At 40.5% G+C, this 15,024-nt stretch overlaps 1 protein-coding gene and 1 long non-coding RNA gene across 2 annotated transcripts in view; both read left to right on the top strand.

Moving 5' to 3' along the window:
• Positions 1–8,819: 8,819 nt before the first annotated feature.
• LOC118417774 lies at positions 8,820–12,833 on the top strand. The gene is made up of 3 exons (XR_004831389.1): positions 8,820–9,098; positions 9,520–12,429; positions 12,602–12,833. It is a non-coding gene; the product is annotated as an uncharacterized LOC118417774 (long non-coding RNA).
• A 2,089-nt stretch (positions 12,834–14,922) lies between these two features.
• LOC118425660 (L-2-hydroxyglutarate dehydrogenase, mitochondrial-like) overlaps positions 14,923–15,024 on the top strand; it is a 7,853-nt gene continuing 7,751 nt past the window's right edge. Inside the window, exon 1 of the mRNA XM_035834646.1 lies at positions 14,923–14,959. Coding sequence (XP_035690539.1) covers positions 14,923–14,959 — 37 coding nt within the window. The remainder of the gene's footprint in view (positions 14,960–15,024) is intronic.

The raw sequence follows: 15,024 nt of genomic DNA, 5'->3' as shown, positions 1-15,024 counted from the left end.
CTAGAGTGTATAAGAGTGTACCAGAGTGTATAAGAGTGCGCTAGAGTGAAGCTAGAGAGTACAGAGTGAACCAAAATGTACAGAGTGAACTAGAGTGTATAAGAGTGTACCAGAGTGTATAAGAGTGCGCTAGAGTGAAGCTAGAGAGTACAGAGTGAACCAAAGTGTACAGAGTGAACTAGAGTGTATAACAGTGTACCAGAGTGTATAAGAGTGCGCTAGAGTGAATAGAGGGAAGCAGAGTACAGAGTGAACCAAAGTGTACAGAGTGAACTAGAGTGTACCAGAGTGTATAAGAGTGTATAAGAGTGCGCTAGAGTGAATAGAGGGAAGCAGAGTACAGAGTGAACCAAAGTACAGAGTGAACTAGAGTATACCAGAGTGTATAAGAGTGTATGAGAGTGCGCTAGAGTGAATAGAGGGAAGCAGAGTACAGAGTGAACCAAAGTGTACAGAGTGAACTAGAGTGTATAAGAGTGTATCAGAGTGTATAAGAGTGCGCTAGAGTGAAGCTAGAGAGTACAGAGTGAACCAAAGTGTACAGAGTGAACTAGAGTGTATAAGAGTGTACCAGAGTGTATAAGAGTGCGCTAGAGTGAAGCTAGAGAGTACAGAGTGAACCAAAGTGTACAGAGTGAACTAGAGTGTATAAGAGTGTACCAGAGTGTATAAGAGTGCGCTAGAGTGAAGCTAGAGAGTACAGAGTGAACCAAAGTGTACAGAGTGAACTAGAGTGTATAAGAGTGTACCAGAGTGTATAAGAGTGTATAAGAGTGCGCTAGAGTGAATAGAGGGAAGCAGAGTACAGAGTGAACCAAAGTGTACAGAGTGAACTAGAGTGTACAAGAGTGTACCAGAGTGTATAAGAGTGTATAAGAGTGCGCTAGAGTGAATAGAGGGAAGCAGAGTACAGAGTGAACCAAAGTGTACAGAGTGAACTAGAGTGTATCAGAGTGTATAAGAGTGCGCTAGAGTGAAGCTAGAGAGTACAGAGTGAACCAAAGTGTACAGAGTGAACTAGAGTGTATAAGAGTGTACCAGAGTGTATAAGAGTGCGCTAGAGTGAAGCTAGAGAGTACAGAGTGAACCAAAGTGTACAGAGTGAACTAGAGTGTACAAGAGTGTACCAGAGTGTATAAGAGTGTATAAGAGTGCGCTAGAGTGAATAGAGGGAAGCAGAGTACAGAGTGAACTAGAGTGTACCAGAGTGTATAAGAGTGTATGAGAGTGCGCTAGAGTGAATAGAGGGAAGCAGAGTACAGAGTGAACCAAAGTGTACAGAGTGAACTAGAGTGTATCAGAGTGTATCAGAGTGTATAAGAGTGCGCTAGAGTGAAGCTAGAGAGTACAGAGTGAACCAAAGTGTACAGAGTGAACTAGAGTGTATAAGAGTGTACCAGAGTGTATAAGAGTGCGCTAGAGTGAAGCTAGAGAGTACAGAGTGAACCAAAGTGTACAGAGTGAACTAGAGTGTACAAGAGTGTACCAGAGTGTATAAGAGTGTATAAGAGTGCGCTAGAGTGAATAGAGGGAAGCAGAGTACAGAGTGAACTAGAGTGTACCAGAGTGTATAAGAGTGTATGAGAGTGCGCTAGAGTGAATAGAGGGAAGCAGAGTACAGAGTGAACCAAAGTGTACAGAGTGAACTAGAGATATATATAAGAGTGTATCAGAGTGTATAAGAGTGCGCTAGAGTGAAGTCCGGGAGAGTACAGATTGAACAAGAGTGTACAGAACTGTACTGGAGTGTACAGTGTGAACCAAAATGTACAAAAAGTGCTTATGTTAAATTACACGTACTTATTAGCATGTGAATGTATGCATGCTGCTCATTTGCATATATGGGACAAAACCATGCTCCCGCTACCCCTTTGACACACTTCCACAACTAGAGTTAAATATTAGCATTCGCAAATATAGACAGGTTTGCGTTGGTGTGTATGCCATGTAGGGTGAAAAGTTGTGATTGTGTGACGGAATGAAGAGGCGAACTTAATGGTAGAGTTTTATGTCTTTATTAGTAAATAGCAGAAAGGATACGTGAATGTAGTTTGGTGGGAAATTTAAAGAGAATTGTAATATTGACTGTCCAAAAGCATAATTGGTTACTTGGCAGCAGTTCACCTTTATTCGCAGGGCAATATATATCCACTGTTCTTAGTACAGAGTATTTCAGGATATCAAGTCAACGGACGGTAGAAATTGCAATATGTTCACCATTTGAAACCAGCGGCCGTTGTCTTGTTATCTCTTAAATAATAGTGTTCATTAATTTAAATGCTGTGTCCAATTAAAGAACTTGTGGACGACCTTAAAACAGTTACAAGTTTGAGTTGGTAGTCATGTCACAGCATGCAGAGGACAGCTGGCATCTAACACGCCCAGACTTGCAAACTCCATTTGTTGGGTGGGGGAGGGGGTTGTGCAGAGGGCAGAGGGAAGTTGCGGTAGTGGTGGTAATATTAGATATATGGAGACAAAGTCAGCGATGTACAGTCTGGTGCTAACACGGAGGCATGGCTTTATCTGCCTGGTGTATATCCTTGGCAAACCATCAGTACAGAAAATGTACTGTTAAGTACAAGTATACTGCTAACAGTAGCATTTTATTAGCTTTTCAGTAAATCAACTTTCAATGTGCTATTGCCTGTACTGGACCGCTATAGCTACTGCCAAGTACTTACACCTCTATCTACTGTTCTTGCTGTCAGAACATTACTAAATTCTAATGTTTTACTACTAAAATAGTTGGACCGATTAGATCACTACTGACATCTACTGTTCGCCAGGCCATATGCTGACATATTTACCAATAAGATCACTACTGACTTCTACTGTTCTACTACTGGCCATCTACTGAGATGTTTAACCAGTCACAGTCGACTTTAAGCTGTCAACCTGTAAGTGATACATTTTGCACGTCAAATGACAGCTGCATTTTGGCTCCAGCCAAGGTAAAGTATATGCTTTATCTGTACATGCATGTATAAAATGTGTTTATCAAAGTTCAAGACAGTTTTGAATTCCTAATTATGGTAAAAATGAAAAGGAGAGGCTGTGAAGTACTTTTAGTACATAGGCAAAGCAACAGCATATATAAAAGAAAAACAAGTAGAAAGGGGTAAGTTCATTATGTTAAAATAATATTTCCCCTCCCCAGCCAATGACAATTTCAATCATCATGGGTTGCTGAAAATAGTATAATAATTATAATACAATCAACAAGGATCCTATAGCAAAAGCAACAGCATGAGTGGTTACCCCCCACCCCAACCAAAGTCAATTTAAATTGTATCAAGCATGGGTTGTTTGAATATTAGGATCTTATCAAGATAAGACATCACATGTTGTAACTTAAGTATGTCAGTAGATATTTAGTAGTGTGTCAGTAGATACCTACTAATCGACTATGTGTCTGTGGATATTCAGTAGTCATTTACTGTTATGTCAGTAGATATCTACTGTGTATTGATTGATCAGTACTTACTTTATCTACTATTTAGTAGATGATACAGTAGATCGTCAGCAGGTACTGTTAAGTACTTAACAGTAGATTTTCAGTACTGAAGGTTTGCCAAGGGTAAGGGGGAGGGAACATTGAAATGGTGACGTCTTTATCCTTGGAGCTAGCAGATTGTAATGTACAGTGTACGGTGTTGTGTTGAAACCAGAAACAAAGTAAAATCAATGCAGAAACAAAGCATAGAGTGCGCTCTTCATGCGGAATAATGTACAACATCTTGAGGCATGTGTAAGCGGGTTGGGTATGGTACGAGATCCTTCTGTTTTCCACACAAGGCTGCACTTGTACACCCTTCTGTTATCTACAGACGGCTATACGTGTTACACTTATTTATCTTATTCTTTTATTCATACAAAAGAAACTTTTTTGCTTCCTTTCATTTTTCCTTTTCTTTAATACTCAGTAGAAAATCAGTACAAAATATTTATCAGTAAAACAGTACATAACTACTGACACACAGTAGATATCTACTGACACAACAGTAAATGACTACTGAACACTCAATGACACACAGTAGATATCTACTGACACAACTGTAAATGGCTACTCATTCCACTGACACATGGTTAACATCTACTAACACAACAATGGATTACTACAAAATATCTACTGAGACATAGTAGATATGCAGTAGATCCAAGAATTCAATCACGCACTAGTCATCTCAGTACATCAACTAAGTACTGTACATGCTATCGAGTACACAATCAAGGAAGTCACCTACACAATCAAGGAGGTCACGTACACAATCAGGGAGGTCATGTATACAGAGTATTAAATGACAGGCCAGAAATTTTAGAGATGTGTAACACCGTGAGAGAGTAGAGTAAAAGATGTAGAGCATGGATATCGAAACCAACTGAAATCATAATGAACAGACTCTGAATTACGAGTTATGAAATTTGGAAACGACCCAGGAATGAAAACAGACTTTAAGAACAGTTCAAAGAGTAGTTAAAGTTTAAAGTAGGTTTGCATTACAGTAATATAATAATATACCAGTATGGTAACCAAAAGTTTAAGGAAAGGTCAGATGTAGTCATCTCAGTATATCAACCAAGTACATGCTATCACGTACACAATCAAGGAGGTCACGTACACAGTCAGGGAGGTCACGTACCCAATCAATGAGGTCACTACCCAATCAAGGAGGTCACGTATACAGAGTATTAAATGACATTTTCCCAGCCAGACCAGACATTTTAGAGATGTGTTACACCATGAGAGAGTAGAGTAAAAGATGTAGAGCACGGATATCGAAACGCATTTGTGTGCTCTCTCGTTATACCCCTACTAGTAAAATAGTACTAGTACTAGTATAGGACACCACACGACAGTCCCTTTCTTCATGTAGGAGGGACTGTCCTATATAGGGTCTATAGGCAAAGGAAAGCTGCTTTACTCACCTGCATAATACCCTATCTGGTCTATAGGCAGAGGAAAGACGCCTTACTCACCTGTATAATGGCGTATATGGTATATAGGCAAAGGAAAGACGCCTTACTCACCTGTATGGTGTTTTACCTCAGGTCTGTAATGAAAGGAAATACACGTTACTCACCTGTACAGTGTCATACCTGGTCTGCAATCAAGGAAACACACGTTACTCACCTGTACGGTGTCTTACCTGGTCTGTAATCATGGAAATACACCTTACTCACCTGTACGGTGTCTTACCTAGTCTGTAGTCAAGGAAACACACCTTACTCACCTGTACGTTGTCTTACATGGTCTGCTATAAAAGGAAACACACCTTACTAACCTGTATTGTTGTCATTTATTAAGAAGGGAAAAAACAATTTGTTTGTAAATGTTAATAAAGGTACATTTTACAATTGAAATTTTCTACGTCATAACTAAATGTTAAAAAACATTTCCTTTCTGTACTCAGAAGAGGAGCCCGCTCATGCCATGTTCCAACATTTTATTAGGCTATTGATAGCATGTGGTCACATTTTTCTGCACACAATTAATGAAATTAATATTGTTTATGTGTCAACCCCTTCCAATACTTTAAAAAATATTTAGGAAGTGAAATTAAATACATTTTTGTATTTGAAATAAGTTTGTACACACTGTAACAGATACTCATATCTAATCAAATCCTCATTGTAACAATGTTTTGGTGAAAAATAAAGATAAGAAAAGTCCAGTCTGGTGAAGAGTTATTATTATAATGTAAATAGTATTGTTAATAATAAATAGCTTTGTTTTTCTAGTATTGGTTACCTGCCCCTAGTCAGGTTTATAATACTAATGTGTCTAAGCCTTTTGTACATTAATTGGGCACTGAGGTGAATCAATATCCATATTTGCACAAAGTTCCTCAAACCTGGGTAATAGTAGCACAGGAAAAGGACCACAATGGAAATATCAGTCAGATGATAGCACTATGAATTGCAAATCTTGTTCATGATTCACTCTAAAATGGTTGTATGATAAGCTATGCTACAACAGTCCCTCCCGCGATACTTATAGAACAGTCCCGTAAGGAGGTCACGTGACTAGTGCCAGCCATTTTGAATTGTAATAGTTAATGTGTGGCAGTATCGGCGCCGTACATTTTGACCAAAAACAGGGACTTAAAATGCTTGTAGAGCACGGAAACTCCGTACACATTAATGGGACACCATCTTGAACATGTTTGTGGCGGTAGGTTTAGGTGCCGTTGCGCGACGGCCGATATTTTCGTGGATATAGAAACTTGTTTGCATACTGTAGGGAAAGGTCAACTAGATCAACGCGACAAAGCGAATCCAGCCTACTATACTTACCCATGGTCCACAGAGAAGCGTTTCGAAGGTCTCTAACGTACTCAGGCACAGTTCTGGGAATAGTCTGAGGCAGAACTTGAGGCAGGCGCTGTCTTCTATACTCCAGTCTCAGTAGTCAGGAACGAACTAGACAATTATGGACTATGAGATGGACTGATATTATGTTGAATACGAAAGGATCTATGGAATGTTGAATTGTATATTCTGTGTACTGCGTTGTATTTAGAAGGTATTTAGACCTCTGACCTCCCCCACCCTTGAAATCTTGAAAAACGGCTCAGGCCGAATGATGTATCAAGGTTAAATAAAGGTTGAAAAAAAATATAGTGGGCATTCGCTAAAAAGACATTTTGCTGGGCGTTCGCTAAAAAGACCATCGAAAATCGTCAACTTTGATTTATGTCACTTCGGAACGATGGATTGACTTGAAACTCAGGATTAATACATGGGAGCACAAAGTGGACATATTCCAAGCAAAAAAAAATGAGATTCGTGCAGCGCGGACTTCTCCAGAGTGGGCGTTTGTGGGCATTCGCTAAAAAGACCCTCCCGCTCTTCAAGTTGGGACTGTCCTTTTCTTCCAGTAGGAGGGACTGTTTACACTCTTGTCTTCTTGTAGGAGGGACTGTTCTGGTTCATATCTTACTGTTGGATGAGCTGTTCAGGTAATTGGGACAGTCATTTTCTTTCTCAAGGAGGACCGTTATCTACAGTCTTTTCTTCCTGTTGGAAGGGCTGTTCAGGTTGGGACTGTCCAACTGTCCTTTTCTTCCTGTAGGAGGGACTATTCACAACCCTTTTCTTCCTTTAGGAGTGTAGGAGGGACTGTTTACCGTACATATCTTCCTGCTCAGGAGGACGTTATCAACCACATAAGATTCCACGTCATCTTTAACATCTTTTCGGCCCGGGGCTCTAATTCTGAAAGCCAGTAGACTGTGCTTCACATACATCACATCAACAAACAAATCTAGACTAACACTCTATTGTTGGGATCTTGTCGTGCCTAACTTTGCGACAAGAGTGTGCCTTACCGTCATTTTGTGGACCTTGCCGTCCATCCCAACAAGGTCACAGCACCACAACGTAACACTAATAACTTTCATTTCCTCATTCCATATCAAAAACATACAAATCACATCCCAACCAATTTGAAATCAAATATCACATCAAATACCAAATCTTGGTCAACCATATTCCACGTCATCGTTACCACCATTCCACCTTAAACAGACTAATCATTCATTGCTGTGTGGCTGTCGTACCAATATTTTCCGATTAGGCTCTCTAAGGCTTATAGTATTGGGTGCAAGTGAAAAAAGCAAGGCCACCCTACATCTGCTTTGTTTTGGTCGACATCACATCTTGTTACTGTCGACATCACATCTTGTTACTGTCGCATTTATCTCGTCACGAATATGAAAATAAACATACGTGCACCCACGATTTGACGACCACATGGTCAACACACGTGATGACATCCGCGCTCTCATTAATTTTCATCTGATTTCAGAAGAAAAAAACAAGAATTTTTTTTCTTCTTTGATAATGGTCAGATAGACCAAAATGGGCAAAAAAATGTTGTGTTGTGTTGTGTTGTGTTGTGTTGTGGCCTAATAATTGTACTTATAGAAGTCACACTAGGGACGTAGCCTTGACTATAGTTGCAGAAGGGAAACTTGTTGGATAGTTGTAAAAGTTAACCACCAAGATGGAAGCGCCATATGCATGAGTGAAGTTACCAACTTGGCAAGTGATTTCAGTATACCACACAAGTGCCAGTTTTACTACACTAGTTTTACTTCTTTAATACGTGAATGTATGCCTTGATAGTTCGGATACCATGTTTTGCCACTTCAAGTCTTGTTACAGCATTTATGGTGTATATTAATTAATATCTTGTTTTTTCACCCGCCTTGTTATCTTTTCGTCCTATCTCATTATTTTTGCAGTCTGCATAGGATGTCATCCATAAAAATTACTTGTGTAGCCTAAAGTCATATTCTGGATATGTGGTCGTCAAATCCCGGGTGTGGTCATTTGCATACTCGTGACGAGAAAAACGCGACAGTAAACCCACATCTTCCTGGTTTGGGGCAATCATAAATTCACTGCAGTTCTAAGCTATGATTGGATCCTGACTGAAGAGGGAGAGGAAAGAAGAAGAACACGCAAGCAAAAATACACTAGAATGAACTTGTTTTCTTTGACGTAGTGTTTACAGATGTTATCATCATGCAAAATGTGTAGTCGTGTATGGGGTCTTATACAGTGTGTAGCTGTACCAGGATTTAGTGCTAGCCTCGGTTGTTTTTTCCAAGGCGGGCTCGCTTCGGGACAATGATGAATTCACTGCAGCTATAATTGGATCCTGACTGAAGAGGTAGAAGAAAGAAGAAGAACAAGCGAGCAAAAACACACGAGAATAGACTTGTTTTTTGGGATCAGATGTTTTCATCTGGCAAATTTGTCTACGTTGCTATAGGGCCTTGTACCAGGACGTACAAGGAGATGACGTAAGTTGTTTTCGTGAGTTCTGGCGCTGCAAGTTTCGTATCCACAAACAGGGCCTTGTTTAGCTGTTAGGATCTGGTTTTGGGGTCTGGATTCGTCGTATTTCGTTGTCTAAAGTTTTTAGGATCATCTTGATACGTTTTATGGTTTGGTACAGTAGGTTTTTAGGGAATTTCGAGGGTTTTTTTCCTTCGCCGTTGACGGCCTCGGTTTACCGGAAGTATGGATAGACATTTCTCCCTTGTCCCGTGCAGTGGTCCCGTGACACTCTTGTGAAAGGAGTACAGGTTAGTCGCCACCATTTCTGATATTTTTGTTCGTTGTAGAATTTATTTTGTGCCGCTGTTTCAGAATCCCTATATTGCTATTCTTTGGCAATCTTTGAAAAAGAAATATCCATGCAATTTGAATATTTTTTCTATGTGGAACTTATAAGTTTGTTTGCCAAATGCGCTGAACAGTCGTCATACATTTATAAGTAAATATTCCACATTTTTGTAATTTTTTTTCCCGACAATAGGTTAACATGTTAAATTTCGTCCTTGTGGGTTGTAGAAATCTTAAGGCAAGCACTTTGGCTAATTTCATCCGTGCAAATTGATTTTAAGACCTGCAAATTCTGTCAGGCCAAGGACGTTACATCAACGTCCTTGGTCAGGCCCACGTAATGAAGAACTGTCATAACTCCATTCTTTTCGGTTGAAACAGATCTGGCATCTTGACAGGACCCCGGGGAGTCATAAAACAACCTGAACAGCGTCACCCGAAGACGGAAGGCGAGAGGAAAATACCAGACCGGGACCAGATGCAGGTCCCTGGCTGCATGCGTTGTTAGCATTTTTTTTCTGTACTCCGGCATGGTTATGTTCCACCTAGATTGCTTAAACTGGGACATTTTGTTCCCTGGAAACAACCATAACCATGGATGTTTCTGCCTGCTGTCCTCTGCCAGGGAACCAATGTCTATTCTATACAGCTATCTAAATTTATATGCATTCTTTACTGGGAGGTTTGACTTCTTCTTTGGAGGCAGTGGCTGATGAAAAGTCCCACGTCTTTAATGATTAGTGGGTTCTGTGATTTTAACAGGAATGTAGTTTTTTGGAGGTCTACTAGCTGATGAAAAGTCGGAAATATTGTTTTGATTGTGTCAAAAAGGTTGTTTTTCATCCTCATATTGGGGACAGTTACTCATAAATGCATTTCATCTTCCACTGCATCCGTCGCACAGTATTTGCACAATCTATCTTGAACTGACAACTTTTTATAACTACCCTTTTCTATCTCTCGAGGGTGAGCGCTGATTCTCATCTTACATACTCTGTCATATACGTGGAATGAGATACGTGTACAGTGCAATCCGACACTACCTTGGAACGTTTGTAATTACACTCGTATTGTTCTGCAATGGTGAAGTCACCAATGTTGTGTTGTGTTGTGGGAGCAGACATTTGTCTAGTACTGAGACAGAATGTAAAGACCTCTTGATTTCTAAGGTTAGTGGATTCAGTTCAGGAGAGACAATAGAGAACTTAGATTGCAATATTATGACGTCTGTTATAACGTTAAAAGTCTTCCGTACCCACCGTACGGAAACCCTTGTCTCTGCGTCATTTCTTTATCCTTCATGTGCTGATCTTCCAGTCTGGCCGGCCCGGGCTTTGATTCCGGAAGCCAGGAGACTGTGATACAGATCGCATCACATCAACTAACAAATCTAGACTAACACTCTATTGTTGGGAATCTCGTCGTGCCTAACAGGATCACAACAACATGATGCCGAGTGAGCCTGGTCGTCCTTTTGTGGACCTTACCGTCCATCATGACAAGTAACCACCACCACACTATTTATTAACTTTCATTTCTTCATTCCATATCATAAACATATAAATCACATCCCAACCACTTTGAAGTCAAACATCATATCAAATAACAAATCTTGGCCAACCACATTCACGTCATCGTTAACAAGTCAAAATCACATTAAAAAACACCATTCCACCTCAAACTAATCATTCATTTATGTGCGGTTGTCGTCCCTATATTTCCGACAAGTCGTAACAACAACCTCATAACATTTTTCGTCATCGTTAACACGCCATGCAGTTCAATAGCTCATTCCACAACCCTGAAAAATCAGCCCTCATACTTTTGTATAAACCGGGCCAGGGCCGAACAATCTAAATATTTACACATGTCTTCATCATTCACCATTCATTGTCATCATTTGTAACAAATCCCACGCTTCTTTCATTCAAAGTAGTTGTATTTGCATCCGTGAAGAATCCCGTATTTCTTTCATTCACAATCGTCAGATTTGCATTTGTAAGAAATCGCACATTTTCAATCGCAATTGACATACTGTAATTGCATTTGTAAACAATCCCCCATTTCTTTTATTCACAATCGCATTCGTAAAATTCCCGCATTTCTTCATACACAATCGTCATATTGGCATTCGCAAATAAAAATCCCACGTCTTTCATTCACTATCGTTATATCTGCAATTATAAAAAAAATCCCACATTTCTTTTATTCGCAATCGTCATAATTGCATTTTTGTGAAGAAAAGAATCGCGAATTTACGATCATGTATGGAGGCGTGGGGGTTTTGGGCCGTCACCTCGTCAGGGAATTTCCCATGACTCATGATCATGCAGCTGCATGTTCAGACACGACACCACTGTCGCCGTAGACGTAGAGAAGCGTGTTTTGTGTTGCGTGCACTGGACAAACTTAACGTCTTTTGTGTGAAATGGAAGATTCAAGACTAAAGAAAACTAAAGTGGCAGTTTTCAAAAATTAGGATGCACTTTCAGGAACATCAAGTTTCCAAATGACGCATTTACACTCTTTATCCAGGCCTGTCCTCGCGATCGTCAGGCAGTTATAGCTGAGTCAACAGTCTTGAAAGGCACAGAAAGCCGCCTTCCGTATCAAAACTCTCATTCAGACTGCGTTATTCCCTAAGGCCCTACTTAAACTCGATAATGCATGTATCAAGTCTATAATGTTATATGCTATTGAGATCTGAAGCAAAGATCACTCAAATGACAACTGCCCTGTTGAAATATTAACATATAGAACCGCTTTTGTAAAAACACCGATCCGATAAGTTAATGCACACAGAAATTCGTATAACCTAGCTAGTGTAACCTTGCCAGTGCGACTATCATAATGGCTATGAATACAGATAATGTAAGAACGCTATAACGTTAGGGTGTTTTTTTATACGTGTGTTTTACACATGGTACTAGTATGTCGCTGTGGCTTATAGCACGCCCGCAGTCCCCGCCACGGCCAATGGAATGTTTGGAGAATATGTCCAAGCTTTCAAGTTTGGTGTGATTCTTTTTTTTTACATGTTGGCCGGTTGTTTGATATCTTTCTCCTCTTTCCTAGCTCCCCCTTTTCCGCTATGGAATAACCCATGGTCGCTGGCCAATGGGCTGCCTAGTATTCATATTGCGTAATGCAGATGAAACGTAAACCAAGCTGATTACGAACACAGCAGTCATTTCGCTGCCAGACAGAGGGGAGACAACACGTGTCTGGGACCGGTCTCTGATGATTGATTACAACTGCCCCCACGAAGTCAACGCACTCCCCTGCACTTCGGTAAGTAACTCAGCTTTTACTTCTGCATAGTCAAGAGGATCTTAGAATAATGGATCGCGTTCTTTGGTCAGAGCCAGGTATAGTTAGATTATGAACTTGATTTAATTGTTAGTTTGGGATTTTTCAAATTCATACTGCAATTGACCTGTCCTTTTTGGCATTGTTGTTTCAGGGGCTCATCATAAAGATAAACAGGATCAAAAGAAGTACAACTATAATACTTGCAGTGGAAAGGAAACATCTCATCGTCATGGACTTCTTATTCTATTTCTTATCACTTTTATTATTCTTATTCAAAAGCGAATCAACATTTTGAAATATTTTCAATATTTCGTTGGGCTAAAGGGTTCAGGTACAGGTTAACATGTGTGGGTCTCTGATCTTTGCACAGGTCGGGCAAATGAGATCCATGCACACGAATTCAAGGGACGTCGGTGGCTTTCACTGAAAGACGAGCTGTATCACTGAAGGGAAGGACATCCGTGTGCAAATTGCTACAAGGGGATCGAGGCTGAGAGCCATATGCAAAACCCGAAACAACGTCGCCCGAAGGAGCAAGGCCATGACAGGGAAATGCCAGACCGGCAGCAGAGCCGCGGGCGGCCAACCGATTGCGCTGCTTTTGAGGGAAAAACTGAGTGCAGTTAGAGAATTCATGGACTGACGTACACGTACTATCTGCGTTATTTGACTTATACGAATACGTGTTGTCTATTCTATAAGGTCATATTTAGTCATGTAAAAAATAATTCAATTCACCTAGACAACGATGGATATACAAATGGTGGACATCCTAACCAAACGTATATGGAAACTTTATTGACACGACAAAAGTACAGCGACTTTCGTGAGGATTATAACAACTATTTACAGACTACAGCTAAGCAGACGGATGTGCATATTTACAGATATGAATAAGTCAACATGTTGTTTCTAGCATGTAATTTACATAATTCGAACATTGCCTGCAAATGTCTTGAGTTACAAACGAACTTTTACCAATCTAACGTTTGCGGGAGTTTCTCAACGATAAAAATACACGTCCGTGCAGCCGTTTACTTTTGGGTTGTAGCAGCCGTTAACTTTTGGGCTGTAGCAGCCTTTAACTCCGTCACTTACAAGAAGATACAACGCAACGATTGCTAGATGCAATTAGTCTGTAGTATTGTACTATGATTGTTATTCTTCAACGGTTATTCGTTTGATGACGTGAACTACAACAGACCGAGATGTACTTAGTCTAGTAATATGAGCGATATTGTGTAGCTGTCTGTCAGGTAAGGCAGAATACAAAGACGAGAGATTTCTACGGCAGTTCAGGAGAGCAGATATTTGTCTAGTACTGAGACAGAATGTGAATACAAGAGATTTCTAAGGTAAGAGAGTTCAGTTCAGGAGAGACAATAGAGAACTTCAGTTAAGGCCAAAGAGAGATAGCATTATGATGAAGTCTATTATATTGTTAAAAGTCTTCTGTACCCAGCGTGCGGAAATTCTTGTCTCTGCGTCATTTCTTTATCCTTCATGTGCTGATCTTCGAATTCCAGTTGGCAACTAAAGGAACCTGTATATATTTGTTACATGTCTAAGCCTCTATCGTTAGGATCTTATCGTAACTTTCCTAACTTTACAACACACTAACACTTCATGCTTGTGTCTCTTGCCGTCCTGCCGCTTCCGACAAGAGTACAAGATCATATTTCCTAACCATCCCATCCAATCCCTTCATACAACACACTAACACTTCATGCTTGTGTCTCTTGCCGTCCTGCCGCTTCCGACAAGAGTACAAGATCATATTTCCTAACCATCCCATCCAATCCCTTCATACAACACACTAACACTTCATGCTTGTGTCTCTTGCCGTCCTGCCGCTTCCGACAAGAATACAAGATCATATTTCCTAACCATCCCATCCAATCCCTTCATACAACACACTAAAACTTCATGCTTGTGTCTCTTGCCGTCCTGCCGCTTCCGACAAGAGTACAAGATCATATTTCCTAACCATCCCATCCAATCCCTTCATACAACACACTAACACTTCATGCTTGTGTCTCTTGCCGTCCTGCCGCTTCCGACAAGACCACAAGATCATATTTCCTAACCATCCCATCCAATCCCTTCATACAACACACTAACACTTCATGCTTGTGTCTCTTGCCGTCCTGCCGCTTCCGACAAGAGTACAAGATCATATTTCCTAACCATCCCATCCAATCCCTTCATACAACACACTAACACTTCATGCTTGTGTCTCTTGCCGTCCTGCCGCTTCCGACAAGAATACAAGATCATATTTCCTAACCATCCCATTCAATCCCTTCATACAACACACTAAAACTTCATGCTTGTGTCTCTTGCCGTCCTGCCGTTTCCGACAAGACCACAAGATCACGTTTCTTAGTCATCTCATAACTTCATACAGCACACTAATCCGTCATATCCAAATGGCGCCAGCGCCACCCTTCCCGTCATACACCGTAAAACAATATGGCGGCGCCCATAAATGCCAACAAACACAGAACAGGTTTTGCTACCGCAAACCTGTAAATATGGCGGCTCACGGAAAAATTGTCTTCCGGGTCTGTGCCG

This window comes from Branchiostoma floridae, chromosome 1 (assembly GCF_000003815.2).
Source record: "Branchiostoma floridae strain S238N-H82 chromosome 1, Bfl_VNyyK, whole genome shotgun sequence".
Classification (NCBI taxonomy): Eukaryota; Metazoa; Chordata; class Leptocardii; order Amphioxiformes; family Branchiostomatidae; genus Branchiostoma; species Branchiostoma floridae.
Note: the sequence above shows the minus strand (reverse complement) of the source record. Positions and strands in the feature narration are given on the sequence as shown.